This window comes from Abramis brama (genome assembly GCF_963993115.1).
Source record: "Abramis brama genome assembly, chromosome: 11".
NCBI lineage: Eukaryota > Metazoa > Chordata > Actinopteri > Cypriniformes > Leuciscidae > Abramis > Abramis brama.
The window spans coordinates 28,439,744-28,455,251 of NC_139973.1; the positions used below are offsets into that span (position 1 = coordinate 28,439,744).

Genomic DNA, 15,508 nt, shown 5'->3' on the forward strand with positions numbered 1-15,508 from the left:
TTAAAATTGATGCGATGTTTAATAGGCAGCCAATGCAGTGTTGACAGAACCGGGCTAATATGGTCATACTTCCTGGTTCTGGTAAGAACTCGAGCTCCTGCATTTTGAACCAGCTGTAATTTGTTTATTAAGCGTGCAGGGCAACCACCCAGTAGAGCATTACAATAATCTAGCCTTAAGGTCATGAACGCATGAACTAATTGTTCTGCATTTGTCAATGAGAGCATATGGCGTAATTTAGATATATTTTTAAGATGGAAAAATGCGGTTTTACAGATACTAGACACGTGACTTTCAAATGAAAGATTGGTATCAAAGAGCACACCCAGGTTCCTAACCGACGACGAAGACTTAACAGAGCAGCCATGAAGTGTTAGACAGTATTATAGGTTATTACGTGTGGAAGTTTTTTGTCCAATAATTAGAATCTCTGTTTTTTCATAATTTAGAAGTAGGAAATTACTGTCATCCAATTTTTTATATCAGCTATGCATTCCGTTAATTTTGTGAATTGGTAGGTTTCGTTAGGTTTTGAAGAAATATACAGCTGAGTATCGTCAGCATAACAGTGAAAACTAATGCCATGCTTCCTAATGATATCTCCTAATGGTAGCATGTACAGAGTGAACAGCAGCGGTCCTAGTACTGAGCCTTGTGGTACGCCATACTGAACTTGTGATCGATAAGACATCTCTTCATTTACTGCTACAAACTGATAACGGTCAGATAAGTATGATTTAAACCATGCTAGTGCAATTCCACTAATGCCAACATAGTTTTCTAGTCTATTTAAAAGAATGTTGTGGTCAATGGTGTCAAATGCAGCACTAAGATCAAGTAACACCAATAGAGAGATACAACCACGATCGGATGATAAGAGCAAATCATTTGTGACTCTAACGAGAGCAGTCTCGGTACTATGGTATGGTCTAAATCCAGACTGAAAATCCTCGCAGATATAATTTCTTTCAAGAAAGGAACACAGTTGTGAGGATACTGCTTTTTCTAATATCTTTGACAGAAAAGGCAGATTCGAGATCGGCCTGTAATTGACTAATTTTGTAGGATCAAGTTGTGTTTTTAACAAGCGGTTTAATCATAGCCAGCTTAAAGGTTTTTGGTACGTATCCTAGAGACAAAGACGAATTAATGATAGTAAGAAGAGGATCTATGACCTTTGGGAGCATCTCTTTCAGTAGCTTCGTCTGTATAGGGTCTAACATACATGTTGTCGATTTAGATGAATTAACGAGTTTGCAAAATTCTTCCTCTCCTATAGCAATAAATGAATTAAATTTTTCCTCAGGGAGACTAAAATGCACTCCCTGATGCGATACTGTAGTAGACGGTTGCATAGTTATAATTTTGTCCCTGATATTATCAATCTTATAAGTGAAGAAGTTCATAATGTCATTACTGCTGTGCTGCTTGGAAACTTCTGGGCTTGAAGCTTTCTTTTTCGTTAGTTTAGCCACTGTTTCAAATAAATACCTAGGGTTTTGTTTATTTTCTTCTAATAGGGTTGAAAAATAAGCAGATCTAGCTGCTTTTAAAGCCTCTCTGTACGTAATCGTGCTCTCCTTCCATGAAATCCGAAATGCCTCTAGTTTTGTTTTCTTCCAGTTGCGCTCCATTTTTCTGGCTGCTCTCTTAAGGGCCCGAGTGTGCTCGTTGTACCACGGCGTTGGACTATTTTCTTTAATCTTCAAGCGCAACGGAGCAACTGTGTCTAAAGTGCTGGAAAAGAGAGAGTTAAAAGTTTCTGTTGCAATATCAAGTTCTTCTAAGCTATCTGGGATGCTGAAACTGATTAGGAAGATTATTGATAAAGCAATCTTTAGTGGCAGAAGTGATAGGTCTAACATGTTTAGAACTCTATAAACTTTGCAGGACAGTGAGTCCCCAGGAGTTTGGTTGAAGACCTCTGTTGTAGTGGTGTTTAATCCTGGACCTGGAGGGAGATTCATGCCACTCTACATTTTGTATGTCTCTTATCTGAAAAACTCACCATGGTTCCCTGTTTGCATACAATCCACCATAAATAGTATCTGTCCCTGTGTCCCAATGTGCATCCTAAATAGTATGTGATAGTGTGTCCCAAAGCATAGTATATGTTGAAAAGAGTATGCTAAAAGTCCCCGGATGGTCGACTACTGTGGTTCCCAAACTTTTTAGAGTCGCGTAGCCCCTGAGGCATTTACCATCCTTCTGCGTAGAGGGTACTAACTCTAACTCTTCCACTAAGACTGCAGTCACACCTTTTCCATTAAGGGACATTACTTATTATTCATATTAAATTTCACCTGCAACAACATTGTGAACTTAGAAAGAAGAATTGTATTTTAGACATTAAATGAGACAAGCCAGTTCATGGTGACATGATGCTTGTGACGTTATGTGACAAAACGGCACATAATGTCACAAGACACAATTTTCTTACATGGCAGTGTGTCTCATAACTTGCCTACTCTTCTGCTACACGGTATGTACTTTTTCCTCACAAAAAGAGTAAATACTTTCAGTGCAAAGTATCTAGGCGAATTGGAATGTAGCATCTGTTCAGTTTATGGACCTCTCTCTCAATGAGCTGAAAATCTGAATCAGGTGTGTTACATAAAGGAAGACGTGAAAAATGTGCAGTGCTGTGGGTCTCCAGGATCAGGATTGAAAACCACTGGCATATTGAATAGTACTGACTGTAAATGTTTTGATTATGTCTTATTTAACTAAATTAATCCATGATGCCAGTCCCTAAAAATCCAGAAATAACATATTTTTCCCCCTACCTTGTCTTATAATTTTGTAAAGATTTCAATTCCATCCCATTTTTAAAAATTGAAATTCATTTTGAACATTCAGAATACTCAGTTTTGACAACTCAGTATATAAGTGCTTTAAAGCTTTTTCTACCTACATTTTACATGTAAAAATATAATGTCTTTGTTTCTTTGTGTAGCACAGCTACAGAGAGGTTGGAATCTTATTACTGTACCTGGCAGTGGGTGTATCAGTGTTTTCTGGAATGGCTTACACTGCAGAATATGAGGAAGATGTTGGTTTGGACACAATCCCAGCTTGCTGGTGGTGGGGGACAGTTAGTATGACAACAGTGGGATATGGAGATGTGGTTCCAGTGACAGTGGCTGGAAAGCTGGCAGCATCTGGCTGCATCCTGAGCGGCACATTAGTTGTGGCACTACCCATCACCATCATTTTCAACAAGTTTTCACATTTTTACCGCAAACAAAAAGCTCTTGAGGCATCAGTGAGAAACAGCAACAACAAGAGGCTTATAATGAGACAACAGAGAAACAGTGGAGACACTGAAATACACGTGCATAGCCACTGTTTGGAGGATGGAGAAAAGGATGAAGATGTGACTTTTGAGGGAGTTGTCAACTATTGCTACGAAGACCATGCACTGGCATATACACTCTGATGTGTCGACTATGCAAGAAAAGTGATTAGTTAAAGTCAAAGTCGTTACGGTTATACCAATATTAAACATCATATCCTGACTTAAAATACAGATGGGTGAAAAATTAAAGGAAAATCTGGGGATCCAGTGGCTCTGTTATGCTTATATTTGGGTCCACTTGTCCCCTTTGAGGGAAGGGTCATAGCAAATAAATACAAAGGGTTTTTCTCAATTGCAGTGCTGCATCCATGGCTCGAGTCATCATCAGCATTAAATGCTGGAATGAGACAGACTAGTAAAGGCCTGGGTATACTTAATTTTCCGCACTCCGTCTTTTGCACAGTTGAGTATGCAAGCCTTTCAAAGTATACTCCTTTGGCCGTGAGCATGGAAAGACATGTTCGGCGCGTGTGCACAATCTGTTTTCTGGTTCTGTTTTCAAGCGCCCAAGTCACTCGCACATGCGATGTTGTATGTGCACAATCACAAAAAATGTCTGCGGACCCTTCTGATGATGAAAATTACATAATGCGGACTGTGCCATAAAGGTTTCTGTCCCTGCATTCAAAGCATGAGAATGCTATTAAAGTTAATTTGGGTAAAATATTTTACACTAAAACTCTTTATATCATCAGACTTTATATTAATGCAATACACTGAATAAAAACCGTCTGGAGTATTATTCCACTAGTTCACATTATGGGCAGTTTAGCATTATGTGATTAATTTACAACAAATCAAAAGAAAACATATGCTCTGAAATGTTGTTTTGGTCTTGCATTTCATAATGAAACTGGAGTAGTTCAGCTTAGTAGCTCAGTTGGAATGTGTGCAAAGGATTGTCATGTCACATTTATTTAAATCAGTCATTATTCAGCTCAGTTTAGTTCAATGTTTATTTAATTAAGTTCCATAACTGTGTAAGTGTTGCAAAATCAATTATGAATCAACAAAGGTAGCTCAGTTCAAGTTTTGTTCCCGTCCAATAGTGTCAGTGCATTCAAACCGCTAATATTTTGTGGAATATCAATTTCCTTTAAAACCCCATCTGATCAAGCCAAAGGTGACAGTGGAAAGGAACCGAAACCCCACCACCAAAACACCAAAACCTTGTGAGAAACCAGGCTCAGCCGGGGGGCCAGTTCTACCTAGTTCTGGCCTAAATTAACGAACATGGTGTGATTTATGATTCCAGGCTGTATCACGAGTCAGACTTTGTGGACTGATATTTAAAATTTTGCATTTAACTCACTCCGCATTAAGTTTGGAATAGGCCAATAAAGTTGTAGTCTATCCATAAAATTGAAATATGAAGTTAGAGCTGCTGTTTAGCCAGCAGTAGAGAATTGACTTATCCATGACCATTTGCACAATGATCTTTCTAGTTGTTAAAGACTGTGTTACGGTCCAAGGCTATCATTAATAGCTGGTCATAGGGATCTGTGCCAAGGGCTTGTCTATACGTTTGGGCGCTTAATATGAAAAGGATCTACCACCCGTGGTTGATTGTTATATTCTAGGTATTATCAACTGGACAGAATTTTCAGCAATAAAAGTGAAGGACAGAAATGCGATAGGATCTTGCTTGAGTACTGAGGAGCTAAACCATTTTGGGTAATTAGCAAGATTTTAAAATGGATATAATGCTTACAAGGCAGCCAATGCCTTGTTGACAGAACCGGGTGAATATAGTCATACATCTTGGTTCTAGTAAACACTTAAGCTGCTGCATTTTGGACCAGTTGAAGTTTGTTTAATAAACCTGCTGGGCATCCACCCAGAAATGCAATACAGTAATCTTGCCTTGATGTCATAGATGCATGAATTAACTTTTCTGCATTTACCATTGAGAATGTGTCATAATTTAGAGATATTTTAAAGATGAAAAAATGGCTTTCAAATGACAGATTAATTTCAAATAGCACACCCTGGTTATTGACTGATGATGAAGACTTGACAGAACATCTATCAAGAGACAATATTCTAGGTTATTACTTGTGGAGGTTTTTGGTCCAGTAATTGAAACCTCTGTTTTTTTCTAAAAATATCAGTGGAAGCTATTAGTCATCCAGTTTTTATAGCAACGGTCCTAGTACTGAGCCTTGCGGCATTGCATTCTAAACTTGAATAGTAATTTTTAAAATCATGAATCGTTATTGCTGTGCTGTTGGGAAATGTCTGAAACTGTTGATGCTTTATTTCTTGTCAATTTAGCCTCTGTACTATATCAAATAAATAAAATAAACCTCGGGTTGTGTTAGTTTCCTTCTAACAGAGAGGAAAAATAAGCAGACTTAACCGTTTTAAAGCCTTTAGAGACACTATTCTTCCACAGAATGTGAAATACCTCTAGTTTTTTATTCTTCAAGATGCACTCCATTTTCCAGGCTGCTCTCTTTAGGGTGTGAGTGTTCTTATATTTTACCAGGGTGTCTGACTGTTCTTCTTTAAGCGCAAAGGAGCAACATAATCTAGAGTGCTAGAATTTTTCTGTTGCAGCCAAGTTATTCTAAATTCTAATCTTGTTTATTGAGAAGTTGAGAAAATTCAAGTAGACTGTTAATAAAGCAATCTTAGTAGAAATTATAGTTCTACCATTTATAACATGGATTTGCATCCCGTGTGACTATATTAAATCTTATGATTACGGCAATGAGTGGGTCCTGACACGCTGTCTAACCCTAATAGAGTTTAGAATGTCTATAAATGCCAATCCTAAATTCAATTAAAATGACCAATAATTAAGACTTTACCTGCAACCCAGTACTAACCCAGATCGAAAATCAGTAAATTCTTTGATAAAGTGTGTGATAGCCTGTATACAGTAGTCAGTACAAACATCAAAATGTTAGATTTGTTGTTTATAGATAACATTATACAAAGCACCACAATTTCAAAAGAATTTTTCTTGAAAACAGACTTCTGAGTAAAAACTGAAAACATTATATAAATTGTAGCAATACTTCCCCCTCTGCCTTTCGGATAAGGCTCGGATTATACATTTATAACAATAACCTTGTAGACTCATTAATGTTATGTTTCCCTATCTGTCAGTCACCTCGACGTTGTGTCAATATACTGACACTAGGCGTTGCTCTTGGGAACCCCAAACACCTCTGATACTCCAGAAAAGACCAGTAAGAATTTTCTCTAGCAAGAGAATTTTTCCATAAAAGATACATTTTCTTTAAAAGAGCAAACATGGATGAAAATGTCTTTTGAAAGATGCTTTTTCGCCTGTGTATTTCTTGATGCGGTCGACACCTGCCTCCATCACACGGCCATGATTGCTGCTGCAGTTTTGGTCATGCCATAACTGCGAGAGGGAATGTTGCGGTGGCAACTCTCGTACTTTTCAAAAGGCAGAGAGTCACAAAAGGCCGGTGAGCACAGTGGACAATCTGAGGGTACCAATGGAACCATTTCCGCCGGGTGTGTCCCCACGGTCCTTCCATTCCTCAGTATGCTGGTCTTTCCCAGTTGAGCTCATGGATTGGCTGAGCTCATGGAGTTCGGCGGTTCATCCTACGGCAAGCCTAATTTCTCATTCTGGACTCCCACTCCCACCAGTTTGGTAGCTCAGTCTGAGTTCGACAGAGTTGGCAGTCATGCTTGCCTGGACCACCGCATACATCAAAGGCTAGAATGGAATCCTCCACCCTGTCAATCACCCTGTGTTTGCGTATGGATCATTGGTATCTAGGCTCGGAGCGCAACTCATAGTTGTGCTCAGCCCCAGAGCCTTTATTCCCAGAAGTGCATGAAGAAATGACAAAGTCGTGGAAGGCACCTTTTACTGCTTGGCAAGCTCTTGTAGCGTCTGGACCAATCAGACACATACAAATTGTTCATTATATTTAACATATAATCAAGCAAACTCACTCTCCCAACAAAGGTCTGTGACCCATCCCTCGAAAACTGCAACTATCATCCCAAATGAAGTTAACACACAGGCAGAACCAGTTCTCTAGTTACAGGACACATAAAGACTGATACGGATTATGACCACAAGGAATTTTCAGAGAGTTTTGACTCTCACTTAATTCTTGTTGAGAAGGACAAATAAACACTTTTAATCCTATTTATAACCACTTGAGAAATGTATAAACATGTATACAATTTTCCCATCTCTTGATTTTCCTTTAATGGGTTTTGTATTCATTCTCTCTTTTAAACTCTTTTGGATTAATGTTTCAGACTTGCATACTATGGTTAACCAAAATCACATGTGTAGCATGTTTGGTCTGTACGAACTCCCCCATTTGTTAATATACATTACATTTTGCTAACGCATTAGTATTATAAGAATCTTGAAGGTTATTCTCTTAAACACCCAATCACATTACATATTCAAATGCCCTGCTAGAACACATATGATCGTAAAATTTCCCTCCAAAGGGAACAACTTCTTATTAGCTCACACACCTCCAGAGGGTGTGACATCTTCACACTATAAAAATCACTGATCACAAGATCACACCTGGTCTTTCCGGTTTCTGAGAAATCCTGATGTGAAGATGATGCTGAGCTAGCTAAGTTTGTGCCAGGCTGCGGCCTCGTCTTTCCATTCACCAAAGATCCTCTGATTCCAACTGGTTCTTTCTCATTAAGACAACATCAGCAAAGATGACCTGGAGCCTAAACAAATTTCATCAGGACAGTTTTATTCTAATGGGCGAGACTTGCAAGTATCACACTTAGACTCATTATTTGATACACTAAGTATCCCTATCTACCTTTTAAAGAAGGGTTTGTTAGAAATAAAGACTGATGGTTTGCTCAAGGCTGTTGACCTGCTGAATTTCAAACAATGCTATAACTTCTCGCTTTCCTGTATTCTGCTTCTGCTCTCTTTCCCTTGGTAAACTGTATGCATGTATGTGTGTGTATGTTAGAGTAGTTTAAGTGTTTAGTCTAGTTAATAAAGTCTTGTTCATGTTACATGTAAAGTTGTTTGTGTTTCATGCTCATATACTGGAGTTCCTAATCATGCAGATTTTGACTAAATGCTCTGAGTAGTATTGTACAGTTAGAAAGTTATTTCCCATATCCCGGAAATTACAGTTTTTCTCGATTGCTTAAACACTATAACCAGGCTTTTGAACTAAAATTTCAAAACCATAACGCCATTTATCAAAAAGCACACCCATTTCACTAAACTATAAACACTATTCCCTGTTTTGACACATGAGTCAGATTTGTTGAACTGTCACTGCAAAACTCTACACACAAATCCCTTCATTTCTCATTGCTTAGACCATGTTGTCATTTAGAAAGCACTAGCATTCAAAATTGTTCACGCAAGTCAGCACAGCTTCAGCTCAGTTAGCATACAATTATCCAGGTGGAAACACTAAGAGTCAAAATTTAACACACATCAATCAGAACCTTCAATAGATATATAAAAGGGCCCAAATCAGTTCATTGCGTTTTGGAACAATGGATCCAGAAAGACATGAAGGAAGAGGGATAAGAATGAGGAGGAGGAAGGGCAAGGACAAGAAGACAAGCAGTCTCAGATGAAATTCAAGCCACTCTAGTTGCCCATGTCTTTGTCAATGGTATGACTATGAGGGAGGCTCGAAGGCCAAACTTGAGTCGCTTCACCGTCGCCTCGAGAACCTTCAGGGAGGTGTGGTGGCAAACAAAATTCTATCACTGAATAAGAGACAAACATTTCCAATAGTCTTTGATGAGGTTTATTTTCTTGCAAGAAAAGGCCAGCAGTCGTACAGTCACACAGAGTGGTTGCAGAGTGTGACAGTGAAGGGAGGGCATCCTTTCTCCTTTATAGTCTTGACTCCCAGAATATTATCTTTCTAGGCCAATGACGGTATTTCAACCATACATGGAACATTCTTAGACGTATCCATCATATTGTATCCTTGAGTGGAGACCCTCCTGTCACGTCCCAACACTCTTTACCATTCCAATACAATTTGAATTCCATATTAGAATATGGTTTGTGTGTGCTCTTTTACTGTCATATGTTGGTCACACACATCTTACTGTAAGTAAATATAAAAAAAAAATTAGAGGAGAGAGTAAAAAAAAGGAGTAAAAAAAAGAGAGTAAAACAGGAAAAAAAAATATTTTTGTGTGTGTGTGTGTTTTCTGTGTATGAATAAAAATGTGCCAATGTATCCACTGGTTGTGTCTTTTGTGTTCATCATGTGAAAAGGTTTGTGATGGGGGGAACCACAAGCAACATAACTTACCAGTTTTGGAAATGTTGTTTTGAATTTATTGCACCAGTGTCTTAGGGCGCTTTCACACTTGGTTCGATTGCCTGTTCCGAACCCGAGTTCGATTGCTCCCCCCTCCCCCTGCCCCCGATGGACTGTGTTCACATTATATTATTTCTATCTGAACCGCGGTACGCTTGCGTCATCAGGCTGCAGCTGATGTAATGGTGTTGCTTGGTAACCGCGAATGAAAAGGCGCCCAAATGGATAGACTTGCTCGGTTGACATTTGTTCTTGTTTTTTTTAACCTTTGGTTTTGTTTTCAACATAGACATACAGAAACACACTTGCGTCTGTCTGCTGCAAAAATTCTGAAAACGTTTCAAAGACAGCGGGCTGTCCGCCGAAGATACATTATATGTCATCAATAGCGGTTCACTTCCGCGGTTTGGTTCAATTGCGTTCATATCAGCAGCGAACCGTACCCGAGTTCACATGAACCGTACCCCAGACCACCTTTTTAATCGGACTTGAGTACGGTTCGCGGGTGCGCACCCGAGTTCGGAAGACAGCGTTCACATCATCCAAACGAACCGAACTCTGACGTCATTCGAACCCGGATGCGCACCAAAAGTGCTAGTGTGAAAGCGCCCTTAGACTATGTTGTAGTGTGTGTGATTTTGAGGGCTTGTGTGTCCTGTCTGAGGGCAAAGTTTGGTTTTTCAGCAAGCGTGAATGGTTTTGAGTGTAGAGCTTCATTTTGACCTGAAAATAGGATGTTTGGGGAATTGGGTGAGACGTTATGGATTTGTGTTTATAGTTTTGAGAATACGAGGCATAGTTTCAAGAAATGTGTTTAAGCAATCGAGAAAAACTGTAACATTTCGTAAAATTAATAAATAATTAATGAATCGCTGGACGAACAGGTTAGTTGATTGTGGTATTAATTCTGCTACATCAAGTTAATTATATTAACTGATCCAAATATTCATAATTAATTATAACAAGTTATGATTAATTATTCATATTTCCCTTGAGGTAATTTCCTTCACTCTTCCTGCAACATTGATCCACTTGAGGCAAGTTAAGACATGGACATGGACATGGACATGGACATGGACATGGACATGGACATGGACATGGACATGGACATGGACATGGACATGGACATGGACATGGACATGTGCTTACCTACAGTGGTTACACGAAACAATACTTGACAAAGTAACAAGGCAAACACGAGGGCTTATATATACAAGGACTAATGACAAGACAAGGGACACCTGTGCACAATGATCAGACAATAAACCAATGACAACATGACACATTCACATGGGGAACACATGGCAGTATCACATGAGGGCAAAGGAATCACATGACAAGACATGAAACATGAACCAAAACAAGATGTGTCACTTCCACCCTCACTACCCTCGACAGTGGGGCAGCCTGTACACGGAAGTTCCAAAGGTGGAGAGTGCGATTCTGGTGTATTTATGCCTGCAAAATGCCACCACCTGGCGGAATTAGTGATGAAACGGTTTGAAAATTTCATATCACGATTATAGTGACCAAAATGATCATGGTTTTGTTAAAATGACATGAAAATGTTCAAAAAGAACTGATACACACTGAAAATATTTCAACAAGTTTTATATTTGAAAATTAACAATCAACAAATAAAATTAGCAGCTCTATGCATTTCTTTAAAGCATAAACATTTCAGCTGCCGTAACTTTTTTGTGTTCAAAATGTACAAACTGTATATAATGAGCAAGTACATCATGAATCCATTTTCCAAATCATGTTTTGTCTTATCCTGAATCACTAAGGTACACCTATAATAAGTGTTTATATTCAGACTGTTTTAGACCGGTTGGTATTGAGGTAAAAGTTAACTTACCTTTGATATATACATGAGGGTGGTGGTCACGAAGATGATTTGAAGTGTTTCCCCTTTTGCAGGGTCTTTCTTTTTGCATGTTCTGCAGACAGGGTGACCAGTTTCCCTCAATACTTTTGTAAAATATTTTCGAAATATGACCACACCTCAGATTTGGTCCACTTAGAAGGCTGAAAAATCACCCGAGCGCTGTCACTGCCTTCTTCTGCCATATCTTCTCGTACAAAAAACAACGCACCTGCGTCAGACTGATGCTGCTGGATAGGATTTACCGCGAGTTTTCAAAAGCACGATAATCAAACAGTTTTAACGCTAATTTAATTTTAAATGATAATACTAACCGTCAGGACATTTTATCGTGGTTTATAATGAAACCGGTAATCGTTTCATCCCTTCATCCAATCATTCCAGACATTCCAGGGCATGTTAGTCTATAGTCTCTAATGGCAAAGGCTTATAGTGCTGTTGGGCAGGCTGCCTCTCTTACCCGTATGCCAATACTCATTGGCCTTTTCTGAAGTATCAGAGGTGTTTGGGCCTCCCAAGTGCGTCAGTACATCGACACAACGCCTCATTCCCTCCATCTGAGATCGGAGGTTGCAATAGTAACTGAGATAATTCATCTGATTTTAACTAGGTTTCTGTCAAACAGAGCACGTCTAGGCTGTGATCTGTGACATATTTAACAATCAGTGCTTTCACAGGAAAGGATCTTAAGTTCAGTAAGCCAATCTTTATCAAACGCTTGAAAGAAAAGCAGCACAACCCAAGGGGAGATGGAGACCATCTCTATTCAACAGGTTAGGTCTACCTCAAGAATTCATCCAATTGTCTACAAATCCTATATTATTCTGTGAGCACCACTTCAACATCCAGCCATTCAGTGATGTCAATCTGCTATACATTATCTTCTCAGGCTTTTTAATGGATGAGTCACTGAGTGTGTAGAACCTGTTTGTAACTCTAACAGGAGAGTGGTGCTTTGTCTTGTAACTATGCTGTCTCACAGTCACCAAATCACCCTGATGCAGGGTGACGCTAAGCTAGTCATATCCAAAGCCTTGTCTAATTTCTTTGCATTCTCACTAACCTCGACACTTTTCACTGCCACAGCACCTGAACGCTGTCCAGAGTCGGCTCCAGCACCCTTGTGATAGACGTGACCAATAAAGGGAAAAAGAACACAGAGGCAGCAGGCTACTGCAAACGCTTAGGGGTTTATTTCCACAGAATGGGTTACAAAAGTAAAGCAAATGTTAACCTAGCTGAGGTAAACCAAAGTATTTGTAAAGAGTAAAAATAAATAAAAAACCAACAAACAAAAACACTTTTACAATAAACACGATTCACTGCATTTGCCTCTCAACGATCACAGAGGTCTAGGCACTACAGGACCTGTTCTCTCACAGAACAACACTAACTCATACAGAAACAGTTAACAAATGTATACATTGGTGGCCAGCACCAATTAACACAAAAGGGGGGATACGCAGACACATAATGGCCATTACACAAAATAAACAAATATGAAAACATCAAATATACACAAATAAACACTTCAAATAATACTGTCAAATGACTTCCACAACCCTGATTGCAGTACAGTGTCCGCTCTAGCCCCTGATTGCAGTCCAGTGTCGGCTCCAGCCCCTGAGCACAGTCCAGTTTCGACTCCAGCCCCTGAGCCCATTCCAGGGAGTGAAACTCCTGAGTCAGTACCAGAGTTTGTTAATGCAGCCCCCAAGGGCGCCCCAGAGTCAAGTCCAGTGTCTGTCCCTGAAGCCTCGGAGGGCTTTTCAGTAGCCCCCGAGGGCACCCCAGGATTAATACTAGTGTCTGTCCCAGAAGCCCCGGAGGGTGTCTCAACAGCACCCCGAGGGCACCCCAAAGTCAAGTCCAGTGTATATCCTTGCAGCCACAGGGGACGTTTCTTAGCCAATGTCTTAGCCTGTTCATATATCTCCTGAACCCATTCCCCTGACACTCATCCTTTCTGCCAGTAGTGGTCGTGGCCCCTAAATTCATCCCCAAGTCCTTCCCCAATCAAGAATTTATCCCTAAGTCTGTTTCTGACACCAAGGCCATTTTCAATCCCCGACAATTGGAGCAAGCCCATGTTCCCAGGAAGGCCACTAATTTTGTCCCATCCCCTCCCATCCTGCCCTCTGTTACCTGGTCATTATGTGTTTCCAAAGGTGGCACCTTCCTGGTCAGCTCCTAAATACTCCCCTGGGATATTTCCCTCCCAGTCCTGCCCCCTGTGTTTCCTGACTGCTCTGGAACTCCAAGGTTTGTTCCCCACCCGGCTTCCCAGTTGGTACCACCTTGGACTCCTTTGCTCAGTGCGGATGCCTTTCCCTCATGTCTTTGCTGGTTGGTTGCATCTGTTTTGCACGTTCATTGTGTGTGAAGATATATGGATCCATCTGTTGTATCCTTCATTTTACAGGAAATGAAGGACGTATTTGGAGGACGCATTTGAAGAAGCCTTCGAAATTGGGACAGCCTTTGTCGTGTCACGGTGACGCAATCGGCCTTCAAAGGATGCAGCCTCTGAAGTGGGACGCAGCTTGTGTGTGTGTTGAGGGAGAACCTGGTGTGGACTTGACATCTTATTTGTAGAATTCTCTGACGCTTGGGCTGCTTTGAAAGTGGTAATAATTGTGCAGTTGAGTACAGGTAGCACGAGACCTAAGGCATCTGCTGTCTGAAGGATGGGGCCACTTTTGAGGTCTGGTACTGTTATATACTCCCTGTGCATGTTTCAGGATTTTATACAACCCTATACAACCCAAGCTCGGATGGCCGCAAAGCTTGGCCCACTGCAGACCTCAGCTGTCATGGCCGCCACGCCAGAGTCCCCAGCCATCATGCCTGCCACCAGATCTGTCTCAGGGTGTACGAGACTAGTACCCAGCATGGCGGATCCACCGCTGATATCAGCGCGAGCAGTCGGCATTCCCAGTCCAGTGCTCTCTGTCGATGTTTTGTGTTTCTTGTGTTTACATGCTCTTTGTGCTCCCTGTGTTTCCCAGTTTTGGATTAGTTTGTGTTTGTTTATTAAACGTTCTCACTGCGCTTAGTTTCTCGCCTCAATCTGCTTACTCCAAACGTTACAGGTACAAATATGACATACAAAAATACATAGGCTATAGTTTCATATGTATGCATGATTAATCATTAAAAGATCCCAATCTAGATTCAAACACACATGCATTCTTATTTCTATGACAATGTTTCTCCTATGTTTATTAAAGGGGTTCTATTATGCTTTTTCACTTTTTCAACTTGTGTTAGTGTGTAATGTTGCTGTTTGAGCGTAACAAATATCTGCAAGGTTACAAAACTCAAAGTCCACTCCAAATATTTTTTAACAGAATCGACTTTCCAAGAACTACAGCGAACAACTACAACACGTTTTTTCTGGATCTTGTGAAGTCACAAATGTTACTCATTTAAATAATCCCAGCCCACAGAATACTCAAAAAAGGTGTGAGGCCTGGTTAAGCTGCATTAGAGAAGAGTGTTATCACTATGTTAAAGAGATGCTGATTTGTCCACCCCGCTTCCAAATTGTATTTGTTTGACCTTCCTAAGGCAGACAAGAGTGGTTAAAATAGATTTTAAACACGGTTCCTGAACATTATAACCCCAATGTTTATCTGTGTGCTGCACATTTGACGGAAAACAGCTTCCAGAACCTAAGATGAGTAAAATGCAGGCTACGCACAAAAGCTTGTCCAGAAATGGAGCAGTTCCCACTTTGTTAGGACACGTGATATTGGTTAGTCTTACAATGACCAAAATTTGGAAAGCCGGAAAATGGCTGTATTATTCAGCAAGCAAGCAATACAACTTCACTTCTTACTTGCATTACTGTACTACCATGATGGACTGCAAAACATTGTAAAGGATGCATTCTCATTTTCCATTGCATCTGCTAATGCACATCTGTAATATTAAATATTTCACTCAAACCTTTTAAACATGGAAAGCATAAAT

At 40.1% G+C, this 15,508-nt stretch overlaps 1 protein-coding gene across 1 annotated transcript in view; it reads left to right on the forward strand.

Moving 5' to 3' along the window:
* The window catches only part of LOC311092183 (delayed-rectifier potassium channel regulatory subunit KCNS2), a 53,866-nt gene extending 44,222 nt beyond the window's left edge, over positions 1-9,644 (forward strand). Inside the window, exon 3 of the mRNA XM_084128627.1 lies at positions 2,957-9,644. Within this exon, the coding sequence (XP_083984753.1) occupies positions 2,957-3,439 (483 nt within the window). The 3' untranslated portion in view covers positions 3,440-9,644. The remainder of the gene's footprint in view (positions 1-2,956) is intronic.
* The last annotated feature ends 5,864 nt before the right edge of the window (positions 9,645-15,508 follow it).